Source organism: Nematostella vectensis, chromosome 7, assembly GCF_932526225.1.
Source record: "Nematostella vectensis chromosome 7, jaNemVect1.1, whole genome shotgun sequence".
In the NCBI taxonomy this organism is placed as follows: domain Eukaryota; kingdom Metazoa; phylum Cnidaria; class Anthozoa; order Actiniaria; family Edwardsiidae; genus Nematostella; species Nematostella vectensis.
In genome coordinates, this window is record NC_064040.1 from 9,930,326 (window position 1) to 9,954,073 (window position 23,748).

At 40.0% G+C, this 23,748-nt stretch overlaps 4 protein-coding genes and 1 non-coding gene across 5 annotated transcripts; 3 read left to right on the top strand and 2 right to left on the bottom strand.

Moving 5' to 3' along the window:
• Nucleotides 1–1,008: 1,008 nt before the first annotated feature.
• LOC5518933 lies at nt 1,009–3,752 on the bottom strand. Its single transcript, XM_048730048.1, has 4 exons — nt 3,577–3,752; nt 3,010–3,103; nt 2,847–2,906; nt 1,009–2,306 (listed from the first exon to the last, which is right to left on the bottom strand). Exons 2-4 carry the CDS (start codon nt 3,091–3,093, stop codon nt 1,425–1,427), a joined length of 1,026 nt encoding a protein of 341 aa, XP_048586005.1. The 5' UTR covers nt 3,094–3,103; nt 3,577–3,752; the 3' UTR covers nt 1,009–1,424.
• Nucleotides 3,753–3,891: 139 nt separating this feature from the next.
• Nucleotides 3,892–10,164, top strand: LOC116602305 (endoplasmic reticulum membrane-associated RNA degradation protein-like). Its single transcript, XM_032363686.2, has 7 exons — nt 3,892–4,060; nt 4,306–4,738; nt 5,291–5,542; nt 6,470–6,602; nt 7,066–8,091; nt 8,803–9,002; nt 9,586–10,164. Exons 1-7 carry the CDS (start codon nt 3,892–3,894, stop codon nt 9,713–9,715), a joined length of 2,343 nt encoding a protein of 780 aa, XP_032219577.2. The 3' UTR covers nt 9,716–10,164.
• LOC5518931 (alpha-(1,3)-fucosyltransferase C) lies at nt 9,736–11,777 on the top strand. Its single transcript, XM_001638860.3, has one exon. It carries the CDS (start codon nt 10,434–10,436, stop codon nt 11,646–11,648), a length of 1,215 nt encoding a protein of 404 aa, XP_001638910.3. The 5' UTR covers nt 9,736–10,433; the 3' UTR covers nt 11,649–11,777.
• A 246-nt stretch (nt 11,778–12,023) lies between these two features.
• On the top strand, nt 12,024–12,162 carry LOC116602336. The gene has a single exon (XR_004290387.1). It is a non-coding gene; the product is annotated as a U4 spliceosomal RNA (small nuclear RNA).
• A 732-nt stretch (nt 12,163–12,894) lies between these two features.
• LOC5518930 (rho-associated protein kinase 1) lies at nt 12,895–23,349 on the bottom strand. The gene is made up of 11 exons (XM_001638802.3): nt 23,069–23,349; nt 20,557–20,584; nt 20,324–20,443; nt 19,197–19,411; nt 18,192–18,296; nt 17,458–17,523; nt 17,171–17,263; nt 16,977–17,102; nt 16,333–16,701; nt 13,887–15,718; nt 12,895–13,782 (listed from the first exon to the last, which is right to left on the bottom strand). The coding sequence occupies exons 1-11, from the start codon at nt 23,117–23,119 to the stop codon at nt 13,695–13,697; spliced, it is 3,093 nt and encodes a 1,030-aa protein (XP_001638852.3). The 5' UTR covers nt 23,120–23,349; the 3' UTR covers nt 12,895–13,694.
• Between the last annotated feature and the right edge of the window lie 399 nt (nt 23,350–23,748).

Below are 23,748 nucleotides of genomic sequence, written 5' to 3' on the forward strand. Positions count from 1 at the left end.
AGGTTCATTTCCATGGCCTCAAAACACAATGTCCTCTCCTTGAAAGCTTGTAAACCACGAAGATGCCTCTACGGATTGAAAAGCATTCTGGGAGATCCAGGGAAAAATTCACGAGGGGAGGGCCAGTCAACAATCCTCTCCCCAAAGTCAGATGGTTTTTTTATAAGTCTTTTCACCCCGAAGCCAAACAAATCAATTCCAGGTCATACAGACCCAGAATAGCAGTGTAAACAATTTTGGAATCAATTTGGTTTCAGAAAAGACAGCATTTAGGAGAGCTGTGGTGATTCATTAGAAAATTATTTTCTCATTCAGGCAAAGCCAAACAAGAAAAAATCATCATGAATCCACCTTTGCAAATATCCGAAAGGAAAGCACTCAATTATGCCCCAAAAGACTTCATGATGTCCTGAGACACTCTCCTAATATGCTCATAGCTGTATTTTTGATGAAAAATACAAGCAACCATCAACTTGTGCTGGCTTCAGCACAACGAGGAGGGACTAAAAGTGGGGACCGCAAAGCACTGTTGGAAAGCTTGGATACCGCTGACTAGGTGCAGCTGTGTTTGACTTTGACGGGCTGTATAAAACTCAGAATAGGGGGGGAGGTATCTGTTTTCAGTAAATTCAGCTCAAAAATAGCCAGGAGTCAATGGGTTAAGGTTGATATTTTGAGAAAAGAGTCAATTCTATTACATTGCTTAGATGCGCTTTAGAAAGTCGTCTATGCCTTGGATGAATCTATGAGTATCCAGGTCTGGTGATGTTTAGTTTGCATTTTTGACGTTTTGGAGTTGGGCCTATATTTTACAGGCGTCTCAGGGCGTTATGGCAATGAAAGACTTATATTTAATTTTCTGCAAGTCTTAAAGGTAGCGAATCGAAAACTGCGAATTTAAGTATGTGCGAAACGGAAAGGAAATTCTAATAAAAGGCTGCGGAAAAGCATCCCAATTAGCCCTCCACCGCTTATTGCAATTAAATAACTACTACAAAACTCCACAACTGTCCTGCTATGACTTTATTCTGCTACTTTGTAGCTAAAAATACAGATAAAACCATTAAGATATTACCTTAAATTGTATTGTAAAATAAAATACAGATGAGTTAGTTTTAAAATTTCTTTAAAAAAGGAGTGTATAACAGCAGTCAAGGGAAGATCCAGGGGGTTGGTTGCCCATCTACCCCCATTTATTTGAATTTTGAAGTTTTTTTTATTATCCATCCATTTTATAGTCTTGATCTGCCAATAAGTCTATTATAAGTCCTTTGGCAATAAAATAATAAAAAAAACTTTGAAAAGGCAAGACAGATTTTTTTTAATTAAAAAGAATATTTAAGATATTTTGGTGCTTGACCAAGAAAATGCTGGCAATTTCATTGTCAGAACTTTGAGTCACAATCAGATCTTAATTCATTTCATCAAGAACAGTTACTCCAACTGACACCACCGTAAGGGTTACTTTGTGATGACCAACAAGCCGAGCCGTCATTGTACCGATTCAACCCATCACTCTCCAGGTTGCCCCACCCTGAGGGTGCGCTGACGGACTTCAGTTCTACTCCGCCCCACCTATCATCTCCCTTAGGGGGGTTAGGCAATGTGCCAGGTGCTACACGCACACAGTCGGCGTTAGAAGTTGACTTGAGCTTACTTAGCTGTTGCACCTGGTTTGGAGTGATCTTATTGTTATGTTTAAGCCCTTTTTTCTTTTGATTTTTATGCAAGGCATCAATGTATTGGTGGACTATGACATCACTGATATCATCATTGTCCTCCACTATGGCAATCTCCTGCAGGTCATCATCATCCAAAGAACCCTTAACCACAACCTTTTTCTCCCACTCAAGCCAAGCCTTATGGCCAATGGCACCTTCGTCATCACCACTTTCTTTCTTGCTTTTTTGTGTCAATCTAATCTTGCTTTTTGTAGAGATGGGCACAGACTCTTTGTCTTCAAACTTAATGGCATTCATTGATTTAGTTGTTGCCTTCTCTGGCCTCCGTAATGGCCTTGTGTTACTGCTTATTGCACCCTCAGTTTTTCTTGTAACAGCAACTGAATCACTTTTTACAGTATCTTGATAATTCAATATATCTTTTCCCTTATGATGAATTCCATTTCCTATTTCAGGCTTCACTGTTGATGATAAAGCAGGTTCTCTTGAGGAAGCCTTGTCATCCATATTCTTGGACATGTTAGAATTATTTGATGCCTTCCCATCTTCTGATGTTTTTCTTTTCACAGATTTTTTAATAGAGTGTGGTGTTTGTAGACGTAGTAGACTTTCAGGGATTTCTTCCTAAAAAAAAAAACACAAAAATTTGATCATGTTAGCTCAGTTATGGTATACATTAAGTTTTAGTATAAAGTTTAGTATAACTTTCAGTGTGGATCAACCCCAGTCCTAAACAATCATAGAAATGCATGACATACAAAAAAGATCTAACCTCTTTAGAGCTTAAGGTTGGTTTCTCAAGCAAGGTGATCCCCTAATCCATCAAGGGTCAAATGAGGAATTGAACCATATTTTTCCTGTCTTTCCCTTTCACAGGGTTCAAGAAGAGGTTGCTGGCTAACTCCTCTAACTCTGGTTAAGTACTTTCATATTTGGTGTCCTCCTTTCACCTGAAGGAGGGTGTCAGTCCATCTGATCTGACCATCACAATGCAGTAGCAAGGGGTGGGGCACTGGGGAAACATGCGCCCCCATTAAAAAAAAATTAGGTAATAACCAGTTGGGGCATGGCTGTGCCCCCATAATATTTCTTTATGTTTCTGTATCGTGCCCCCTACCCCAATAATTTGAGGCCTGCTATAGCTATGCAACAAATACTACTTACCCTGAGAGATACTTCACCTTTGATAAATAGCTCTTGCATTTTCTTCCTTCTAGCAAATTTCTAAAGAAGAGTAATGGAAGAAATTAGACATTATAATAAAATTCTGGACTCCTTATTTTGATATATAGCTTCAACTTGAAATATTTCAAACAGGTTATTGTACCTCTGCTTCCAGTGGCATGCATTTCATTGCTTGCAATGCCCGTCCTCTTCCTGCTGCAAACTTCTCTGGAAATTTTGAGGCCATATCAAACAACCTGAAAACATCAGTGTAAATAATTAATCACTATTTATGCACAATATTATGCAAAATATTTCTCCCTATGCACCCAAAAGCACAAAAAGCACGTGTTTTTTCGAATAATCCCTTTTTCTTACAATATAATTTATTTGAGGAAACTTAACGGCGTCAATAATAAAAACATACGAATGTCCACTGATACTTTTCCTATATAATAAATATGGAAAGGTGGTGATGATTTCAGTATTGTCACAGTATTAAACACAAAATTAAAAGCTGTGGAGTTTCTTTATCTCTCGAGTAACCCCATTTCTTAACGAGAAAACAAACAGAACACGAATAACAAAGTACACCGGGTGAACTGTACTGATATAACAAAAACGTAGGGCTATGAGATCGAAGATGACTTCCCAGTTTTTCAACGAATGAAACGCAATTAACGATGAACACCTTGAGTTAACGCGATCGGCGTGAAATCTCGCGACTTACCTGTTTCAACAATCTCAAAATAATTGTGACAAATAGACGAGGAGGTGTGAACAGTATAAACACATCATAAAGAAGTGTTAGCCACGTCAGACGATTTGAGTTTTGCAGCGGGATTTACCGGTCTTCAAAGCCTCCAGTTTTAGCTCGAGCTTTTCGTTCGAAATTGAATTCGGACCTTTGGTCGAAAGGGAATGGGACTAGCCATGACGCGGTCATCCTGTGGTGGGGATCCAGGCCTCTGAACAGAATTAGAATTTGTGCTTTGTGTTTTGTATTTTGTTTAACTTATAGGATTTCTAGGCTTGAATCAATCACATGAAAGCAAATATGACGAGCTTTTTGTCCGCAAATGTTCGTCATATGATAGTAGAGCTCGATAGAGAATTTGAAGAGTCTTTATCTAAGACTGAGATTTGCAGAGGATTTGGCTCTGATGGCGAAATTCTAGTTGAGTTAGCTCGTCTCGGAGGAACAAACAGAAATGGTAGGCATAATATAAGTTATAGCAGGAGTAAAATAAGATGGAGAGTGGTCAGCTCTCCATTTGTTACAGAAAGTTAGTGAGATGCAAAGATAAATAGGCATAGACAGAGAATAACAGACAGACAGGCAGACAGACAGACAGACAGACAGACAGACAGACAGACAGACAGACAGACAGACAGACAGACAGACAGACAGACAGACAGACATAAAAAGTTGGGCATACTAACTCTGCTTTGATTGCAGCACTACATGATTTTCAAGATGACATCAAAAGACTCCTTCCAATTTGCAAGAAAATTGACTCAAGATTGTTGCAAATGCCCCTTGAGAGTTTTATTGACAATTATGGAAAGGATGTAGGATGGACTGGCTGTGAAAATAAACTAATGGAATGCTTTGAATTTATCAAGTCTGGGGACCATATCTTGCTACTGACCGCCATGTTGTTGATCACTTCATCTCTTGAGCATTGCATGGGTGATGTTTATTTAATGCACAGTAAAGATTCACAATGCCCAAAGCACCTGAAAGATTTGTTGTATAAAAAAGAGCTAGAGGAAGTGTTTAATGAAGATGTGATGCAATGCCTTCGCATGTTGATAGGCCCACCTGGGAGCTTGAACTTGCGGAATGTTTTGTGGCATGGATTTGTGGTGCCAACTGAGATTCCACGCAAGTAAGTGACTTTGTTATGGGCACAGTATAAGAAAAACAAAAGTTTTTTTTATTAACAGGAGTTCCTCAAAGAACTCATGTCTGAGTTTGAAAACTATCAATCAAATCATAGTTAGTAGACTAACTATGATCATATTAATCAGTTATGTCCATCCAAGTAATGAATTCCTTATTTGGAAAGCTGCAAGTTTGTTTTTTTTGTTTTCAATGTGTGGTTATCTTGGGGGTTCTTCGATTTGAAGTCATTTAGATTTCAGTTGTAAACTGTAAAAAAATATTTATATTGATAATGACAATGATAATTATGATCATATTTTTTCATTTAGATGGTTCTTGAAAAGAAACAATTTGTTCTTCCCCAGAACAATAACATTTTTTAATATGGAAAAAAAAAGTTTGGGATACTAAAATGTATGTTTAAATTTGAAAGAAACTTCATAACACAAATATACTGTAAGTAGCAAAAAATAAGTGATCTGATGATTTGTATGACTGAACATAAAATATTTTATGCCCCAAGAAATATTTCACCGATAGTTTGCTTTCTTTCAAGGTATGCCATAACTCTTCTTTACCTTGTTGTGCTGATGGGAAGAACCTTAAGAGAGAGTTGTGCCATCACTTTAGGCTCAGCTCCACGCCCATTGATACTCTTCCCAAAGGAGTCGTTGCTTTATGAGGTTTTTCCTTCTCTTTCTGCTAAAGAGTTAACTCCCATCAAGTGCTTGGTCTCAGGGAGTGCTTTTGTCTCATCAAATATGACTTCTATATGGATAAAGGCATTGGAATTCTTCGAACATCAAAGGTTTGAAATTTATTTTACGCCTAATTCACTACTGTTCAAAATAGGACATGTAGTGTGGAAGAAATTAATATAGGAATGGTATTGGTTTCCCCTATGCATTTGGTTTAAAAGAGTGGTTAACTGTGGTAATTTCCTATGCTCTTTTTTTTATTCCAAAGCAAGTCTTGTGAAGCTCCCAATTTCAGAGTTATTTTTTTAAATGGCCATGAAAATGTAAAAAAAACAGAGGCCAATAGGGGAGGGATGAGAAAGGACAGCAAAATAACAATGGTATATTGGATCCAAGAAATTAAAAGATGGCATAGTGGCTCAGAGAGCATTCACCTAGCAAAAAAAAAAAAACTAATACATGACACATGACTTGTAACAACAACATGTACAAACTAAACCGGAAACAAAGTCTGCTGGTGAATTCAGAATGCAAATTTGAGAAGGTCAAACAGTTAACATTTTGAATAGTATTTAGATGCTATGTTCCACTAAGGTTTGAAATCACTACTCATGCAAGATAAATTGGTTATATTTTTTAGTTTACGAAGTCAAATGGTTTAAAAAAATAACATTTTCTCTGTTTTTGTGTATCATTGAGCAAATTTGGGTGTAACCAAGGATAACAGAGAACCGTTTTGCCCCCTATTTTAAGACTTCAGTTTTTGCAGGCCAGGGTGAACCACAATTACAAGAAACATAACCACCAATTATCTATCCTATCGTACTTGATTAATTGGTAACAATGCCCCCTGTTATTTGCTTCGGCCCAAACAAGCAAAAACTAACCTGGCTAAATGTAGATAACCTCTGCACACATTAAAACACTAGCCCTTTAGCAAAGGGCATATCCTTCTTTCTCCTCCTCCCATCCCTTCCACATGTCCCAAACCCAAAAACTTTAAAATAACTGACCTAGCTTGTGAATATCCTCTGCAGATTTGAATTGATGGTCACCCTGTTGCTTCCTCAGCTGGAACACGCCTTGCGTCAAGTGTTTGCTTGTGTGAACAACTGCACTTACAGAGCACTTACAGCAGACAGCGCTACACTCTACACTACATTTGATGAGGTACTACTGCACCTAGAGCACTCACAGCAGACAGCGCTACACTCTAATCACGGCATCTTAATGTCAGTGCCTTGTTATTCTAAAAAAAGATAGATACATTTAAAGAACCTACCAAATTTAATAAAAAATATCGCTTGGCTTCCTAAAAACAGCCGATGGAAATGGATACTTTATCACATTATAAAAAAATAATAAAAGCGAGCGTGTTCGACTCAGGCTCCCCTATGGTAAAATCGTGAAATTTTAAATTATTTCAAAATTATTAAACCCTAAATCGCGTCACAAACACATCACAAACCATTACATACACTACTACTTTATTGTCATTTACAGCAAAAAATATGTGCAGAGCCAGCTTCTAGCCTGGGCTGCCTGTGCCACGACAAACTTTTTATATTGCACATTGTCTGGTATATCATCAAATAGCATCTCACAACTTTTTTTTTTTTTTAATTTTTGTAAGATTTTAGCGGAGACTCTACCAGACGGGACGACTAACTCTCTTCGAAGTGCAGCTGGTGACACGTACATGGACATTCTGTTGGACATGCTGGTCTATCCGGACGGACCACGTGTCCGGGATCGCGTAAGTCATGGTGAAGCTAGTCTGACCGACTTCCCTCAGCTTCTTGCTAACCATGTCCTGTGTGTCTGTGTGGCGTTCGCCATACGCTTTTACAAGAAAGTCAAGGGTAGTAAAGCTATTGATGATAATGATTTGAAGTCTGGAGGTAGCAAAGTTACTAGTATGAGGAAATGCGATGGGTTTCAGTGGAATGAAAACACTGGTAGGGAGCAAGAGCATCGCACTTGTGCTTCTGAGCATGTGCAGCAACCACAGGGGAACCCACCACCTTGTCATCGTCAACAGCAACAGGAAACACAACAACATATAACAATTGGTACGTCGCAGTCAAAGAATTCAGGATATGAAGACGAAACTGCGACAGTATATCCATGTTATTTAAGTATTGTAGACAGACAATCTTCAAAAGAGACTCAAAGCGGTCTGCTTGACAATCTTAGTAACGGAGTCATTGGTACAATTTTAGATGCTGCAGAAAAATATGAATCGATTTTCCACCCAATACAGGCACTGAAAAGGCGCATCAAAAAGTTCCTACAATTTTTTGAGAAATTTGAGAATATTCCTATCCCAGAAGATGAGGATTTTGATAATGGCTCTTTTGTTACCGAGTCAGCAGATTCCCCGAGTGTTCTCCGATTGTGGCTCGACTTGCACAGAGTCGGTTCCGGGTACTCTTCGGCCATCACCCGACAAGTCTCGAATGCTTCCCGAGTGTCACTTAACTCAATAAGCGATGCCCTTGCAGCACCTTTGGAGAAGTCATGTACAGATCTATATGACTCAATAGTTTCAGCGGCTTTAGTTGGTAGAGTAACTACCCTGTACAGGACTCGCCCAGAGCTTGAAATCGTCTCCTTGTTCTGTTCTATCATTGATCGCTGCCTCGCAACTGCAGAACAGGTGAGTTTATGTAGAGCTCATAAACATTTTGAGACGACGTCTACGTAGGTTATGTGCGCGAACCGACTTTTGCCTTATTTTGTGCCAGACTTTTTCCTTATTTTGTGCCTAAGATAACTTTTGCCTTATTTTGTGCCTAACATAACTTTTGCCTTATTTTGTGCCTTTAATTACTTTTGTGCCTTAGATAAAAGATTCCACTCTGAATTCATCATGTCAAATAAGATGGTTTCATTACTTTAAATCCGGATCTACTAGAGCATCGAGCTTGTGTGAAGTGGTTGACATTTTCTGGTGCTCAAATGCTTAGGTGCTCCCCGCCACACCAACAGTACACACACTTTATCGGCGGATTCAGCCCCGAAATGCTCACGGATTACGGATTTTGATGATTATTTCAGCGGATTGGCGGATTTTGGAAATACAGCGGATCACGGATCTGTTGACAATTTGGGCACGGATTTCGGATTTTGACTGCTTTGACGGTCGAATTTCGGATTTTAAATGAATTTCAGTCGATGCTATTGTTTATCTGTCAAACCATGCGGATCTAAAAATATCTGCGGATCCACGGATTTGCCCCGAAAATGTTGCGGATCGGCGGATTTACATACCCCTATTCACCCCCCCCCCCCCCTCCTTACTCCCCTCCCCCCTCTTTCAAACTCCGACGGTTCTTGTTAAACACACGAGTCTTGTTTCAACTCCAAGGTCCTGGCAGCCGTCAAACAGCGCCACGCACAGTGGATAAACAAGGAACTGCACTCGCGACAAAGAGCCAACTACAAGCGCTTGCGTGCCCATCTCCCCTTCATCCGGGACACACTGAAGCTAACAGTTGGCGTGGTCGCGCAACATTTGGCTGATCTTACCTTAAAGGCGTTGCCTGGCAACAGGAAGCAATACATCAAGTATGATTCGCGCTTCTTAAGTTGCCGAGCGAGTAATTGTTTATCAAATATAAACAATATTTTGCGCCACTCTTTTTATTCCTTACTCTAACCCGGAGGCAAAACACCATATAGCTGTAAAAAAAAAAAAAAAAAAACTTTTTTTTAATCAAAGCGTCCTTTTCTCGAAAAACGTGAAACGTCCCTTTTTCTCTCTCTCAAAACAATGCGTTTTACTTAAAAAAAAAAACATAGAAGAAGAAGCAGAATTGAAATAGCGATACGTGCTTTTAGCCTGCGTCGCATCTGGAAAAAAATGCTTTATTTTTTTATATTTTCGCGTATATATAGGCTATACGTGCTTTCGGTGATAAACAAATTTGCGCGCTAGTCGCATATCGCCACAGGTTCCCGGCCTTCGACCGCTTCTCTTTTTCCTATATTGTTTTCAAGGCAAGGACGATAAATTTCCTTTTACTCCTATGACCCTTGTTTGAGCAAAAAATGCAAAAATATTTTCAAGTCAGCACACGCTTATTTTCCACAGATCTTATGTCAGTGTCAAGGTATGAGATTTTTAACTGCAACTTGTTATTATTTTAAGGTCTTTAAAGCGAATTCAACAGTGTTCACAGAACATGGAATCGCTGAGTGGTCCCAGTAAAAATAGATGGGACGAGTGCCGAGATGTGGCGAAAAGATTGGCGGATGTCATCGCTAAACAGTTCGTGTAGGCGAACGGGCCCCGAGAAAAACCCGATGGGACGAGGGCCGAGATGTGGCGAAACGATTGGCGGATGTCATCGCTAAATAGTTCGTGTAGGCAAACGGGCCCCGAGAAAAGAAACCCGATGGGATGAGTAAGATTGGTGGATGTCATCGCTAAACAGTTCGTGTCAGCGTGTCGGCGAACGGGCCTTTAATAAAAACGATGGGAGTGCCGAACTTTTGAGATCTTCCTAAAATTTTATCCTCAACAGTTCGTGTAAACGAGCGGGCTTCTCTGAGCAGTTCGTGTAGACTGAGCTGGCTTCCCTAAACGGTTCGTGTAAACGAGCGGGCTTCCATTTCTCCATTTCGCAGTCGAGACGGCCGTTAGACCGCTAACCAATGAAAAAGCGCCGGAAATCACCGGCCCCCGAAAAAGTAGACAAGAGATTCAAACGCACACACGCACTAAAAATAATCAACAACGCAAAGCTAAAAAACAACTATAACTTTATTGAAACCGTAGAGGTGAGCTCCCTGTGAACGAGACAAGGATTTTGGGTTCGCCGAGGCCGCGTAACGAATGAATTTGGCTGAAATATATATTTTTTTTTACTGTGTTGGATGTAATCTTGAAATTGACACGCGGTCGCGTTTTCCCGGGCGAACTTCGGTTACCTAGGAGCGCTGAATTTATAATTTCAAAAAGTTTCTCGTAGCGGAAACAGTGAACTTCACTTAAAAATGAGACGTAAGATGTTAATATTTTTTCTCGCTTATATATCTACCACAGTTATTGTGCTTTATAAATTACAAATCCAAGCGATGAATGTCGCAAGGAAAACCGTTATTGTCGAGAAAGAGTTTTTAAGTGCCGAAAAAGGCATTTACAAAAAACAGCGAGTGAAGGGTTCGGATGTAAATGTAGAGACAAAGCTTGTACTTCTGTATACACCGATTTTCGGTCGAATGCCGTGGAAGGGGATGAAAGACACGTACGATTTCATACATTGGGATGATAAACTGTGTCCTGTGTCCAACTGCCGGATTTCTTACAACAAGTCCGATCTGCCGCAAGCCAATGCAGTTATTTTTCATGGAAGAGATATGCTCACGATGACACAAATGAAACAAATTCTACCAAGCAGAACTCCCACTCAAAGATGGGTATACTTTATGCATGAAAACCCACATTATACGTACTACGACCCAGCTATCTATAACGGGCTGTTCAACTGGACGATGACTTACCGAAGAGATTCGGACTTTTTTGTTCCGTATAATTACTATAGTCGATTAAAACCCGAAGACATGTCGAATTCGGAACGGAATTACGCCGAGGGGAAGCACAAGCTCGTATCATGGATGGTTAGTCACTGTGGAGAGCTTCGGGAGACAGTCGTGCGCGAACTGTTGAAATACATCCAAGTCGATGTGTATGGTCCATGTGGGAGAAAATTTAACCAGTCACATCACTGCGACAAGGCGTCGGGTAACTGCTGGAGGATTAAAAATCAATACAAATTCTACTTGGCTTTCGAAAATAAAAACTGCGTTGACTACGTCACGGAAAAATACTGGTACACACTACTTGAGTCGACCGCTGTCCCCATAGTCCTTGGAGGATCAAATTACGATTCAAAGGTCGCTATACCCGGGTCTTTTATCAATATACTGGATTTTTCCTCGGTCCAAGCTCTAGCTGAGTATTTAGATTACCTAGATCGTAATGATACGGCGTATAATGAGTATTTTCGTTGGAGGAGGCATTTCAAGGTTAAAGTCTCGGAGCCGTGGACATGTCAAATGTGCGCGAAGCTGAACGATCCGTCTTCACCTGTGAAAGTCTATAATCATTTGGGAAAATTCTGGGGCATAAACGAATCGTGCAGTACTAAAGGAATAAAGCGACTATTGCGCGCCGATACAAGCGCGAATCTAACAAAAAGACTCAAGTAAATAACTCACACAATCACCCAAAAGGTATAATATTATATGAATGACGACAAATTTTAGATTTGGAAATGTTGATTTCCTTGTATATTTAACTTAAAAGGTACAGTCAAAATAAAGTAACTTTAAATAAAAGCCAAAATGGTAATTGTTCAAAAAAAAAGTTACAAGTCAGCTACTGCGCACGCGCGAACAAGAACACATTTGTTTGGTTCCAATCCCTATTATTTTCTTAATTAAAGTCAATTTTAAATTTTTTTTTGTGTTCTCCTTAACACTTTCCTCCTATTTCGGCTACTTTCTGTCTTTGCATAAAATAGCATCCCACATGGTTTAATTCACTATTAATAATCAGATCAGTTTTCATAGGCTCATCCAGTTAGCTTTGCGCAGTGGCATTACCGTAGCTGATGAGGTTCATCCGAGGCGCGGTTATTGCTGATTGAAAACTTTTCCCAATACCCCGCGAGACGACTTGAAACATAGTCGGCTTTGCAATTTTTGAAGGTCTTCAAGAAGGCCACCCTATCAAACGAAATGATATATTGCTTCCGCCTACACTAAAACAAGTTAAAAGAGATATTACGAAGTGATGTAACTAAACTATTAAACACAAACCTAGAAATTTGTAGTGCGTAGTTCCCAATTTATCCCCAGTAGAGAAGTCAAAAAATTGAAACTCCCGGCAAACTCGATCAATTTCCCATCGCTTTTGGTAAACTAATAACTAACTTTCAGTCATCTATACTCGAGCTCAAAACCCGAGTAAATCGAAATCCTCCTAACTCGTACATATTTTTTTCCTTTCCATTTGACAATTTTTCTATTTATCAATTTTTTTTATTTTGCTTGTTTTATTCTCGAGTGCGTTCTAAGGACTCGCACACCTACTTCAAATAAGGATGCACTCGAAGAATTCACGAGGCTTTTTTGTCGAGGATTTCTCTTATCGATAGCATGCAGGGTATTTGTGGTCATGCTGTGGGGCTATTTTCTCGTTCCAAACGATATGCAGGATTTTTTGTTAGGCCCACCCGAAGGTAAATAGTCCACCTCACCCCCCCCCCCCCCCCCCACCTTTTTAAGGGAATCCTGGGTGCACCCCTGTGAGGAGGCCTTGCGTGAATTTTTTTCCAACCCAAAACACAACAAGCTGTGGACCATTGGTATCAAATAAAAAGGCAAATAATCCATGCTTGGAAAGTGCCTTTAAACATTTGCATGAATTTGAGAGACCTCTAAATACACGGTCTAGGTTTGGCAACTTTATTCAATTTATTCTTTGAAAATCGTGGATTAAATATTTATATACCTTATTCATAATAAAAACATTCGTACTACGCCTGTATCTGGAGCTGGTGACTAGCAACATGCCGTGCAGCGCTTTGTCAAGGTGCTAGAGGTACAAGCCAGCAAGGTCAGCATGAGGGTCGTCTATTTACTAGAGTGATATCAATTAGCGTACAAGTTGACCCAACAGCAAGTCTAGACGCAACAAAATAGACTTATGGACAAAAGAGCTACGCAATCCTTTCTCTTTTGGTCGGCGGAATTATCTCCCTTCTAGGAACCTTAGTGATAAGATATACCTGTGCAGAGATATTGTAAATACACATTCTTGAACAGCGTTGACTGGCCTGTGTGCTAAACTACGACGTAAAAATGAATGAGCCTTTTTACCTCAAAGCCACACAACAAACGCTGCAAGCACTATATTGATATTATAAGTATTGTAATCATGAACGCACTATTTGTCGAGTCCCGAATGACCTCAACACGCCGATACTAACTTTTATTTGAAACATTGCGGATCTTGGCGTACTACAAGGCCGCCGCCAACTCCAGATACACACGCAGTGCTTTAAGAATAAGAATTGTCCCTAGCTTTGCCTATAATCTAGCGCGGATCAAAGTTCTCGGAGTTCGCACACTTAGATAACCCCTTACCCCCTCTTGCCCCCAGGTTTGACTTTTCATAATAACGGGCGGAGTGGGTTGGAATCGATTGGTGCGATCACGTTAATTATTATGAACAACAGCGTTGTAGACCCGTTAGATGATGACTGGTTTATCGCTGAGTGCTACCAGAGGCTGGATGAATCCTAGGCCGCCATGTTTCTTGTGTTTGTAACGTCTCAGCCTGCAAACACCACAGACTAAAGTCAGTATGAATTAAGCACCACAGACTAAATTCAGTACACACTGTCTTCTCGTCCGTGAGAAGAAGAACGAAAATCGTCTCACCTGGCGGAAACGCAGCGACCCCTGCCTGCCCGTCCCGGGGGCGGTTTTGGGCGGATCCCGGTGTCAGCCTTCATGTTACCCTCCTCCTCACCGCTGCTATATTCCCCGGAGTACCTTCGACCGGCAAGGATATCTCGGCTAGTGCACGCCTCCTGTACCGTCCCGCCACCTCCCGCCTCCAACTCGAAAAGTGTCGGTACACGACATTTGGACTCAGAAGAGTTCTCGTCATAGTAATCAGGTGGACTAAGGGAGCGGGCCCCAGCTACCTCCTCCTCCTCCTCCTCCTCTTCCTCGTCCTCTTCCTCCGCCACATCCTCAAGCTCCGTCAGAGCTGGGACCCGGCATTGTACCTCGGGGGAATCATCAATGTAGTCGCCCTGGCCGAGCGAGGGAACTACCGGTGTTGCTGAGTAATCGTCCCTATCGTCGCAAACACCTCCCTGATCCGTTAGGGTGCTTGCACGGTCCCGCATGAAGAACCCTTCTGAGTCCGAATCGTCCGGGCTCATGTTAGGATCGACTCCATCAGCATTCGCGTCTGGGTCATCCTTGTGTTCAGTAAATGGTGCATGATATTCAGCTGCGCGAGGCGTCTCTACATCTAAGTTTAAATTAAAAGGGTCTCTATCCGGAATTTCAAAAGATTCACCAATTTTAATTTGAAACTGATCATCATCGAATTCGTCGTCTTGTTCACACACTCCATTTAATTCTAAGCCATGATCTTTATCCATGCACACTTGATGCGCTCCTCTTGCTGCCATCGGATCAGGGTCGATGGATAATTCATCCAGCGGGAGCTTTGAGTGTGTAGGAAAGTCCTCGTCGCTGGTCAAATGGCCTCGCACGTCCTGCATCTCGCTCTTTGTGTCCTCAGAGCTAGATTCGTACATTTCACCAGGTGTCTGGTCTGAATGCTCTGAGATGTAGAATATCCCACGACCGTCTTCAAATTGCACGTCATTCAACGTGGTAGCCGTCACGTGGTTAGACTCGGCCACGCGGATGGCGTGATGGGAATGTGTGGACGACTTCTCGGATGCGAATTCTGCCGAATCGAGTTTATACTCTTTGACCTCCTGGCTGCCGTGCACCTGGACGTTGCGTGCGCTCAGGGCGGGCGGTTCGTTTTCCATCTGTTCCAGCACAGTGGGAACACGGTACAGGTCTAGATTCACGTTGAGGTCGGGCGTGGAGGTCGAGGTCTGGAGAGTGTTTTCTTTAGCCGCGGGGGAGTCACCAGCAGTGAGGTGCTCAAAGCTCAAGGCACGTCGCCAGGTGGCGTGAGGATAGCCCTCTTCGTGGTCCGGAGGCAGCAACTCGTTCATATCAGATGACAACAGCGAGTGGTGGTTATCCAGGTTGGGCTTGAACTCGAGGTGCTTGATTCGCTCCGGCGTGCCCTCGTCGCCATGGAAAACTGGCATCGGCATGACCACTGGTCTGTCCTGAAGGGTGTCATCCACCCAGGAGGTCAGAACAATGCATTCTGGGACTTCTGGAGCGGACACAACGACAATTTCTGGGGCTGAAACTATGACAGCGCCATCAACTGCCTCCTTCGTAATGTTCAAAGGCGAGGGGGTGAGAATAAGAGTCTTCTGAGTTTCTTCCCAGGGGGACTGCCCTGCCAGATTGGTTGAACTTTCGCGCACGTTTCCTGATTCAGCCCTGTTCTCATTAACATTGCTGTTTTCTTTCTCATCTTCGGGGGACCTTGTGTTTTTCCCCTCCGATTTTGTCATGCCCGATTCCTGGACATCTCTCACGATAGCTGATATGATGGCAGGGGTCTCCAGGCCTTTAGGGTCACCGTTCTTTGTTTTCTCCTGTTATGTGAAATGGTGGGATAAGAGAAGTCAACATTCAATGATTTCACCATCAAACAAACAAAAAGAGAAACACAGACTCAAATTCCAACCAACGGTTTTATCTCACATGTCTTGTGTCATGCAATGAACAAATGATAGCTCAAGGTTAGGGTCATGTATCATGTAAAAAAATAATGATAGCTCAAGGGTCTTGTGTCATGCAATGAGCAAATGATAGCTCAAGGTTAGGGTCATGTATCAAGTAAAAAAAATAATGATAGCTCAAGGGTCATGTGTCATGTAATGAACCAATGATAGCTCAAGGCTAGGGTCATGTGTCATGTAATTTAACCAATGATAGCTCAAGGTTGAGTCATGTGTCATGCTACAAACCAATGAAAGCTCAAGGTTAGGGTCGTGTGTCATGTGACGAACCAATGATAGCTCAAGTTTATGGTCACATGCCGTATGTGAAACACAGGCCATGTGAAAGATGTCGCATCTTAGCTATGGAAAACAACTTGCCCTAGAGTCCAGTTTTTCTGGGAGTCCGAGCATGGATTTACTGCCCACTATACTTATCTCTATAATATGGGGGTCATAAGAGATGACAAGCTTTTTATTTTACTTACCTCTTTGATATGGGGGTCATTAGCCTTGACAAGCTTTCCATTTTCTTTTTCCACTGCATCCAGTACTTCGCGGATCTTCTGAATAACACCTTTGTCATTTGTCCCAAGTTTACTGTTCCCTTTCGTGTCTGCTAATTTGAGCCCTGCCTGCTTTGAGCCTTTCTTGAATGGGTCGCTTATGTCCTCTATCAAGTCTTGGTCTTGTGTGGGATGGTTCTCTGGTGCGGTTGTCTGGATCTGTGCCATGACACCTGTACTTGTTGTGTGGGTGGTTTGGGAGCAGTCACATGGGGTTGTCTCCCAGTCATATGGGTCTGATTCCTTGATTCCTTTTCTTTTGATGATTTGTTCTAACAGACCTAGCAACATCTGTTAACAAGAGACAGCAATACTTTTTTACTTCATATCAACTCCTTCTGTGATGTTTTAGCCAAAATAGAAAAAAATTGTACAAAAATGGATTCTTGTTTCAAGAGCCTTTCTTCATTTGGAGCAAGTGCTATTGTCTTCCTTTTAATGCAAAAAGCAAACGACTTTAAAAACGACTCGCTGTCAAGCTTACTAGTTTTAGCTGGATTTATGTAATGTGAATGTTTCAGGGGGAAGTATGTCTGTGGACCTGTATGTCTGTGGGTTGTACAGACCTTGTAGTCAGGTTTGTCTTCATATTTCAGTTTGGAGATGTGGTCAACAAACTGCTTGAATTCTCCAGGCATTGACTTCAGAAGATTGGCAATATCATACGTCTTCTTCATTTTTCCAACTTGTTCCTATAATATTATGTAATATTTATTAGGTTTTGTTTCTTATGGTCATTCTTAGAAAATATGAGCAATACCTTGTCTTTCATTTTCCTCCATGGGAGCTGCCCAACTGTGAACTCCACCATGAGGTAGAAAAATGACCACAAATCATCATGCCTACCCATCTCCTACAAGCAGAAAAAACAACAGGATTTGTAATGTTACTACTCTCTAACTTGGGATCTTGTGAAGTTATTTTTTTTTTAAATCTGAGAAAAAACTGGAATGACCATTCATACATAGACAGAACTACACATCAGTTCTTGAATGAACAACACAGGTATATCTTCTCTATATGTATCTTAGACTACTGGACACTGACCTTGTTTTCATGGGCATTGATTGAAGCATATCTCACTGTTCCCCTAAAACCTGCTGTGTTACGGGGCTGTTAGATAAATAGAATCGTATAAGTACAAGTACAGGACATATACATGTCCCTGGTAAAGAATCAGTATTCTAGTGCATTACTTCAGTACCTTGGATAGGATGCATTCATGCATAATTTTTATGGAGAACTGACAAATGGAAGGTTTTGTTTATGCCATTTAGAAAATAAAATCAATTTGTCGTAAGCACAAGGACCGACAAGTACTTTGCACCCACACCCTTTAGTGTGATGGCAGGACATGACGGGAAAACATGACGTGTCACTTCAAATAAGCCCATTTCACATCATATAAGGTGGAGAATTTATCTGAGTACTTAGTAACTTATAGCAAACAAAATATCAAGTGCGACTTTTTTTTAAATTGATGTGACTTTTTGTAAAGTGTCATTGAAATTTGAGCTTTTCGTCTCTGAGCTTATACACAGGGCAATGATGATCAAGGAGAAATTATCTTAAAAAGCCAAAATCTGGTTGTGCACTTCGGCCTCACGTTATTTGTGTTTTGAAAACCAGTCCATAGTACGAGGAACCTATAGCCATTGTAAGAAATTGTGTCTTCTTTCTCTATCTCAAATTGCGCGGTTTCCAGGTTTTTCCGTCATGCCTGATGGCATAAGTTGGGGGGGGGGGGGGGGGGCAGAGGTGGAATGAATCAACACACTTACTGGTCTAACTTCACCATTTGCCTTTGTGAACTGCCGAGACAGGCCAAAGTCCAGCATGTAGCAGATGTGCACTGTATCTGGAGTGTTCCCCATGGCAAAGTTAGACTAGACAAGATAAGACAGCAGTGAGCAAGATGCATTCACAGATTTTGAATTTAATAAATGGGATACTATTTTTATTTGAGAAAAGAAAAGCTCGCAAAAAGTCTAAAAGAAAAAAAAAATGTCATGATGTGGGACTTGAACCAGGTACCTTTGTTCTCAAGGTCGATGCTATAATCAATACACTAAAGTCTAAAAACTTTTTTTTAAACTGCTTGCTTCTTCGTATTGAAGGATTTGGAAAACATGCCAAATTTCAGCTTCCTCGACATTAAAAGAAACTCAAATTTCAAACACGAACAGTCCCGATACTGACAGGCAATATTAAGCGAGCACATTAACAATCTAGGAGAAGCAAAACTATCATTCTGAGAAAAACATGATATTACACTGCAAGCATTTATAAATCAATAACTAGACATAAGGCTGAACAATTACAGTTTGAAATAGAGCAAGTTCGAGTTATAATTATGCAATTTGTTTCAAACTTTCTTATGCCGCGAATTATGTAAGAATTGTTTTGACAACATTTCAAAATTTCAGAAAACTTTAATAGGATCTTTTTTTTAAAAGCAACAAGGGGGAAGCCTGTGTGTGCATGGGATTTGGAGAGGGGGGAGGTGCCAAGGGAAAACAACTCCCCGATCATTCCCAAATTACCAGAGAATTGTTTGTGTGTGTGTGTGTGTGAGAGAGAGAGTAGGGAAGGGAAGATGTTGCACTCAGTAGTATGGATTCATTTTTTTCCTTTTCATCTACAGTATTCAATACTGGAGAGAACTGGACTTCCATGAAAACAAACCCATCTGACCATTTTGTAGCAAGAAGCAAAAGAGGGTGAAGGGGAGGAGAAATAAACATTTTAAAGTGTCCTGCTACCTTAATTACCTACTAAAAACTTACAGGTTTGATATCGCGGTGGAGAAAGCCTGCCTCATGAATTGACTTGACAGACTTTAGGATCTGGGTACCAAGACGCAGCATGGTGCTATGGGAAAACACGCCTTTGGGCTGGCTACGGCGCAACTCAGCAAGGTTGGATCCTTGCAGGGACATGACCAGGTAGTTGAAGCTCTCATTCCTACCACAACTGATGAACTTGCAAATATGATCGACTCCTATGTACAAAGTTAGAGCCACACTTAACCCTTGGATTATAACAATAAAAGAGGAAAGAAGAGGGAAAATAAGCTTTCAAACTATCATATCGCTTTTAAAGCCTTTTTTGTACTTGCAAATATTATTGGCTCCCACAAAGTAAGAGAAGAGGCACACTTTACTCTTCAATTATAACAATAAAAGAGCAAAGAGTTAAAAGAAGCTTGCAAACTATCATAATCGCTTTTAAAGCCTTTTTTTTTTACTTTTTGGTGCCTTAACATGACCTATTTTTTTTTTATATTGTATAATACATCTTAATTTTATACCAGGGTCTATTTCACAATAATTAAGCATAGTGGAAGACACTATTCTTCTTTCAAGGAGGAAAGACACCATATATTTTTATTTATCTATTCTTCGCAAAAAAGGGAGGGAGATTAGGGAATGACTTTGCAAACTTGGCCATTTATAAAAAAAACATGGATCAACTGATTAGACAAAATAGTAATCTGATTAAAATACACAGAGTACACTCTTTTTCATAAGAACCTTTTTATAAGAACATCCAGCCTGAGATTTCACCAGATTGTAAGAACATGCTAAGAACCTGCCCGAGGCTCAGGTAACAGAACAATTTTTCTTTTTAGTCCTGATGTGTTTTAAAAATGCAGAATCAAATTGTGCTCATAGTAACAGCCTTATTGTTGCTTTTTATCATTAGTGTAATTCTCTTCCTAATTATTTATTGGGTATTAAATTTTTCTATGCAATAAAATTTAAGAACACTGTTTAAAACATATTCAGCCTTAAAATATCCCAAAAATAAGAACGGCCCAACCTCAACTGAAAATTAGAAGTTTTTTTTTAAAAAAAAGAGTGTAACAACATTCTTTTAGTAAAAAGAAATAATGAAAAAAAAAATAGTCCACCTTGAAGTTTCTTGAGCACAGCAACTTCCATCTTGAGGACCTGTTTGGATTGATGAACTGACTCCAATTTGATGGCGACATAGTCCTTTGTTACCTGGTCTAAGCCCCGGTATATCTCCCCTAAAAAAAGATTAATTCCATTAATGCATGGTGACAGTAAATAATAAATATCTCCTAGTACAAATGTAAATTTCTCTTTGTAGAAAATAAAATGAAATAAGAAAGACACTTACCAAAACCACCACCACCAATTTTCTTTATCTGAAAATAGAAAATAAAAATATTACAAGATAAAAAAAGGCATAAAAAACTTTATGCTTAACTTAAATGTATCACAGGTGCCCACTAGTTAAAAATATTTGCATACCATTTGTGAGAGTCTCAGACAATTGAAAGGCCTAAAAGCTATGCAAATATATAAGAATAGTCCATACTTTTGGTCCCTTCAGGCTTTAAGGGTTTTCAATAACTATAAATAATACCATAGGTCAAAAGGGCTATTTACAACACATCTTGGATGTAGACCTTGACAATAACTAAGGAATTCAAGAATTAGACTTATCAACATATGCTATGATAATTATCAGGAAAATCATGGAAACAAGACCTACCAGGTTACCACAGATGTCAGATACCACACCAAAACACAACATAAAAATAGAATAAGATGATAACCACTAATCCACAAGCCATAATGAAAATTATTAATGGTGGTTAATACAATATAAAATGCATGTATAGAAACATACATTATAGATTACTTCTAAACAAGGAATGTGGTTAGTAATATAAGCATCATTACTCTGCTAGTTGCAGAGCAACACAATTGTTATTTGGGAGATGTCTCACAATACATAGAAATCAACCCTAGGAATATCTCTCTCATGACATTGCCATGACCTGCACTGTTTGCTACTGGCGCAGGCTGATGTAGTATAAATCTTCTAGATCACCTGGCACACACTCATCCTTTGTTGAATAGTGTCATAATAATATGGGGGACACATAACATGATGTGCACTTTTTGTTTGCTTAGAGTTAAAAAGTGTTTGACACTAAACCTTTAGTAACTGTGTAAAAAAGGCAAATTGTTTGCCTGCCGTGGCAAGCTCTCCTTATATTAATAAACTTTCTTGCCCATACGCGAAATCTTTCCAACGTCATATTTTACCTACTATTTTAGTTATATTTGAGTAACCATGCTGCTGAACCAAAACAACAGTCTGTGATTATATATTCTATAAGCATCTGCTGACATAGGGAAGTTGATTTCAGTTGGAAAATGTCTAAACCTTGCCTTATTAGTATCAGAAGTAGGATCCTCCATTACATGAATCAGAATAACACACTAGACAAACGTCAAATAGACTTTTACAAGACTACAGGAGTGATTAGTATAGACAATAGCAACAGAAAACATCAACACGATAGTCTTGGATGCTCATAATATCGGACTAAATAATGGCAATCAGTGGAATTTACTAGGCTGGGTGAAAACCCCAAACATGAGATGCTGCTTCAATTTGAAGTAGAAAATATCATAAATCTATTTTCCGTTGGCAGGGTTGTTGACATTCGCAATTTGCATGAGGAAGATCGTGAAAAACTGATATGCATATGTTGTACTCCTCCTCACAAAAAGACGTGCTCAACAACTGTATATGGAAAACTATTCTGTGTACCAAAGACGTGATGTTAGAATTGTGAATAAAAGGGATCTAGATCATTCGCATATTTTTCTTTATGTAAAAAGCATGTACTTATCTACTATTATCGGGCTAAATATATTTATAATACAACGTAATGCAAATTTAAGAACTATACTTCAAAAGATGGTATGGGTTACAAAACAAAGTAAAACCAGAAAAATGACAGATATAGCCCTTTTAACGCTGTGCAAGCTAATACTTTCAATATTTACGTGTTTTAGAGTCGTAAATGCGACTTCCGATAGTCGCAGTTGGATATATTTCTTGCACGGAATACAACCCTGCTCAATCAAAACAAACAAAACAGCCGAACGAATTTACTATCATAGTAAAAAATCGCACCAATAAAATATTTTTAAAAAACGATGGGACAGACCTTTTTTTATACAGAAGTCTAGACTGGCGCTATTTCTGTGTCTGGAGAGGAAACCATGATTGTCTGGGTAAAGTTTCATGGAAGATGTATTGCGCGATTTCTCCATCTCATCAATATATTGAACACGCAAAATCTTCGCGAAAAAGAATCCAGCGAAAATCCCCCGAAATGTATACCATAAGTTTCATTTATTCTTTTAGATGATATATATTTGGGGTGAAAATAAGTTTGTATATTCTAACGCCATCCCAGAAGTTCTTGTCGAAGTTTACCTTGGCAGAGGCAATGGCTGTTTGTATTATCACTGATGGCGTTAGAATTCCTGCGTTAACTTATGTTCACAAAAATTATGGCATCGGAGCTGAGTTTACTATACTACGTAGTATTACACTACTTTTACATAGCTTTTTGTAAGGTGTTATGGTTTGCCGATTTAGAAATTTTCCACTCTTGCGTAATTTTACAAGGTTAAAGTCGTAACAGCTGAGGAACACGCGAAAGCGAATTGAAAAGGAAATGTTGGAATTTTTCCTGATTGAGCGCCGGGGTATATAGAACATCCATTGATTGCCTTAAGGAATAGAGTCAGCCAGAACTCACTTTAGATTGTTAAATCTATTTTAAAACACTTTTACATAATGATTTGTTATTCAAACTCACAATTTTCCATCGCTGTCTGACAACATCACCCGGCTTGAGCAAATCCGCCATTAACACGAACAGTCGGCTAGCATGGTCATTTTAGAATCACCCTGACGATAGTAAAAGCGCCAGACAAGAACAATGACTAGCAACAGCCAGCCCTCTGATATCCACACGTAGCCCTAGGCCATCTATTTTTGTAAAGACAGTGTTCTGGGTTTGTTTGAGAGAAATAAAATACTGGTACTAGAACGGCGAAGGCAGCCGTTACGTAGCGCGGCTAGCAATTTCGCCCGCAATCATTCCGTCTTGCGGTTTATACGCTGGTGTGACGTCATTGCTATAAGGAAACGAGGAGTATCATCAGATCATCATCAGCAAAAAGCGCATCACTTTTCGGGAAATTTCCCGGTGAATTAAAAAATGCTTTCTGATAAGGCTTTAGTGGCCGAATTGTATTTCTAAAAAAGTAGAGATATATATCGCTTTTCGTAATACCTTGACGAAATTGTTTTTCCGCTGTTTCAAGTGCGAGGAAGGCAGGAAGTATTGGCTGAGTTTAGGAAACAATTTCCCTCTGTCGACTGTTACGTAATCGCACCGAGTAAAGCTTTCAGAGACTGTTTTGCACAATATTCGGGATATCTCTCAAAGTATACACTGACTGTATAGAGAAGAGATCACACAATCACAACCTT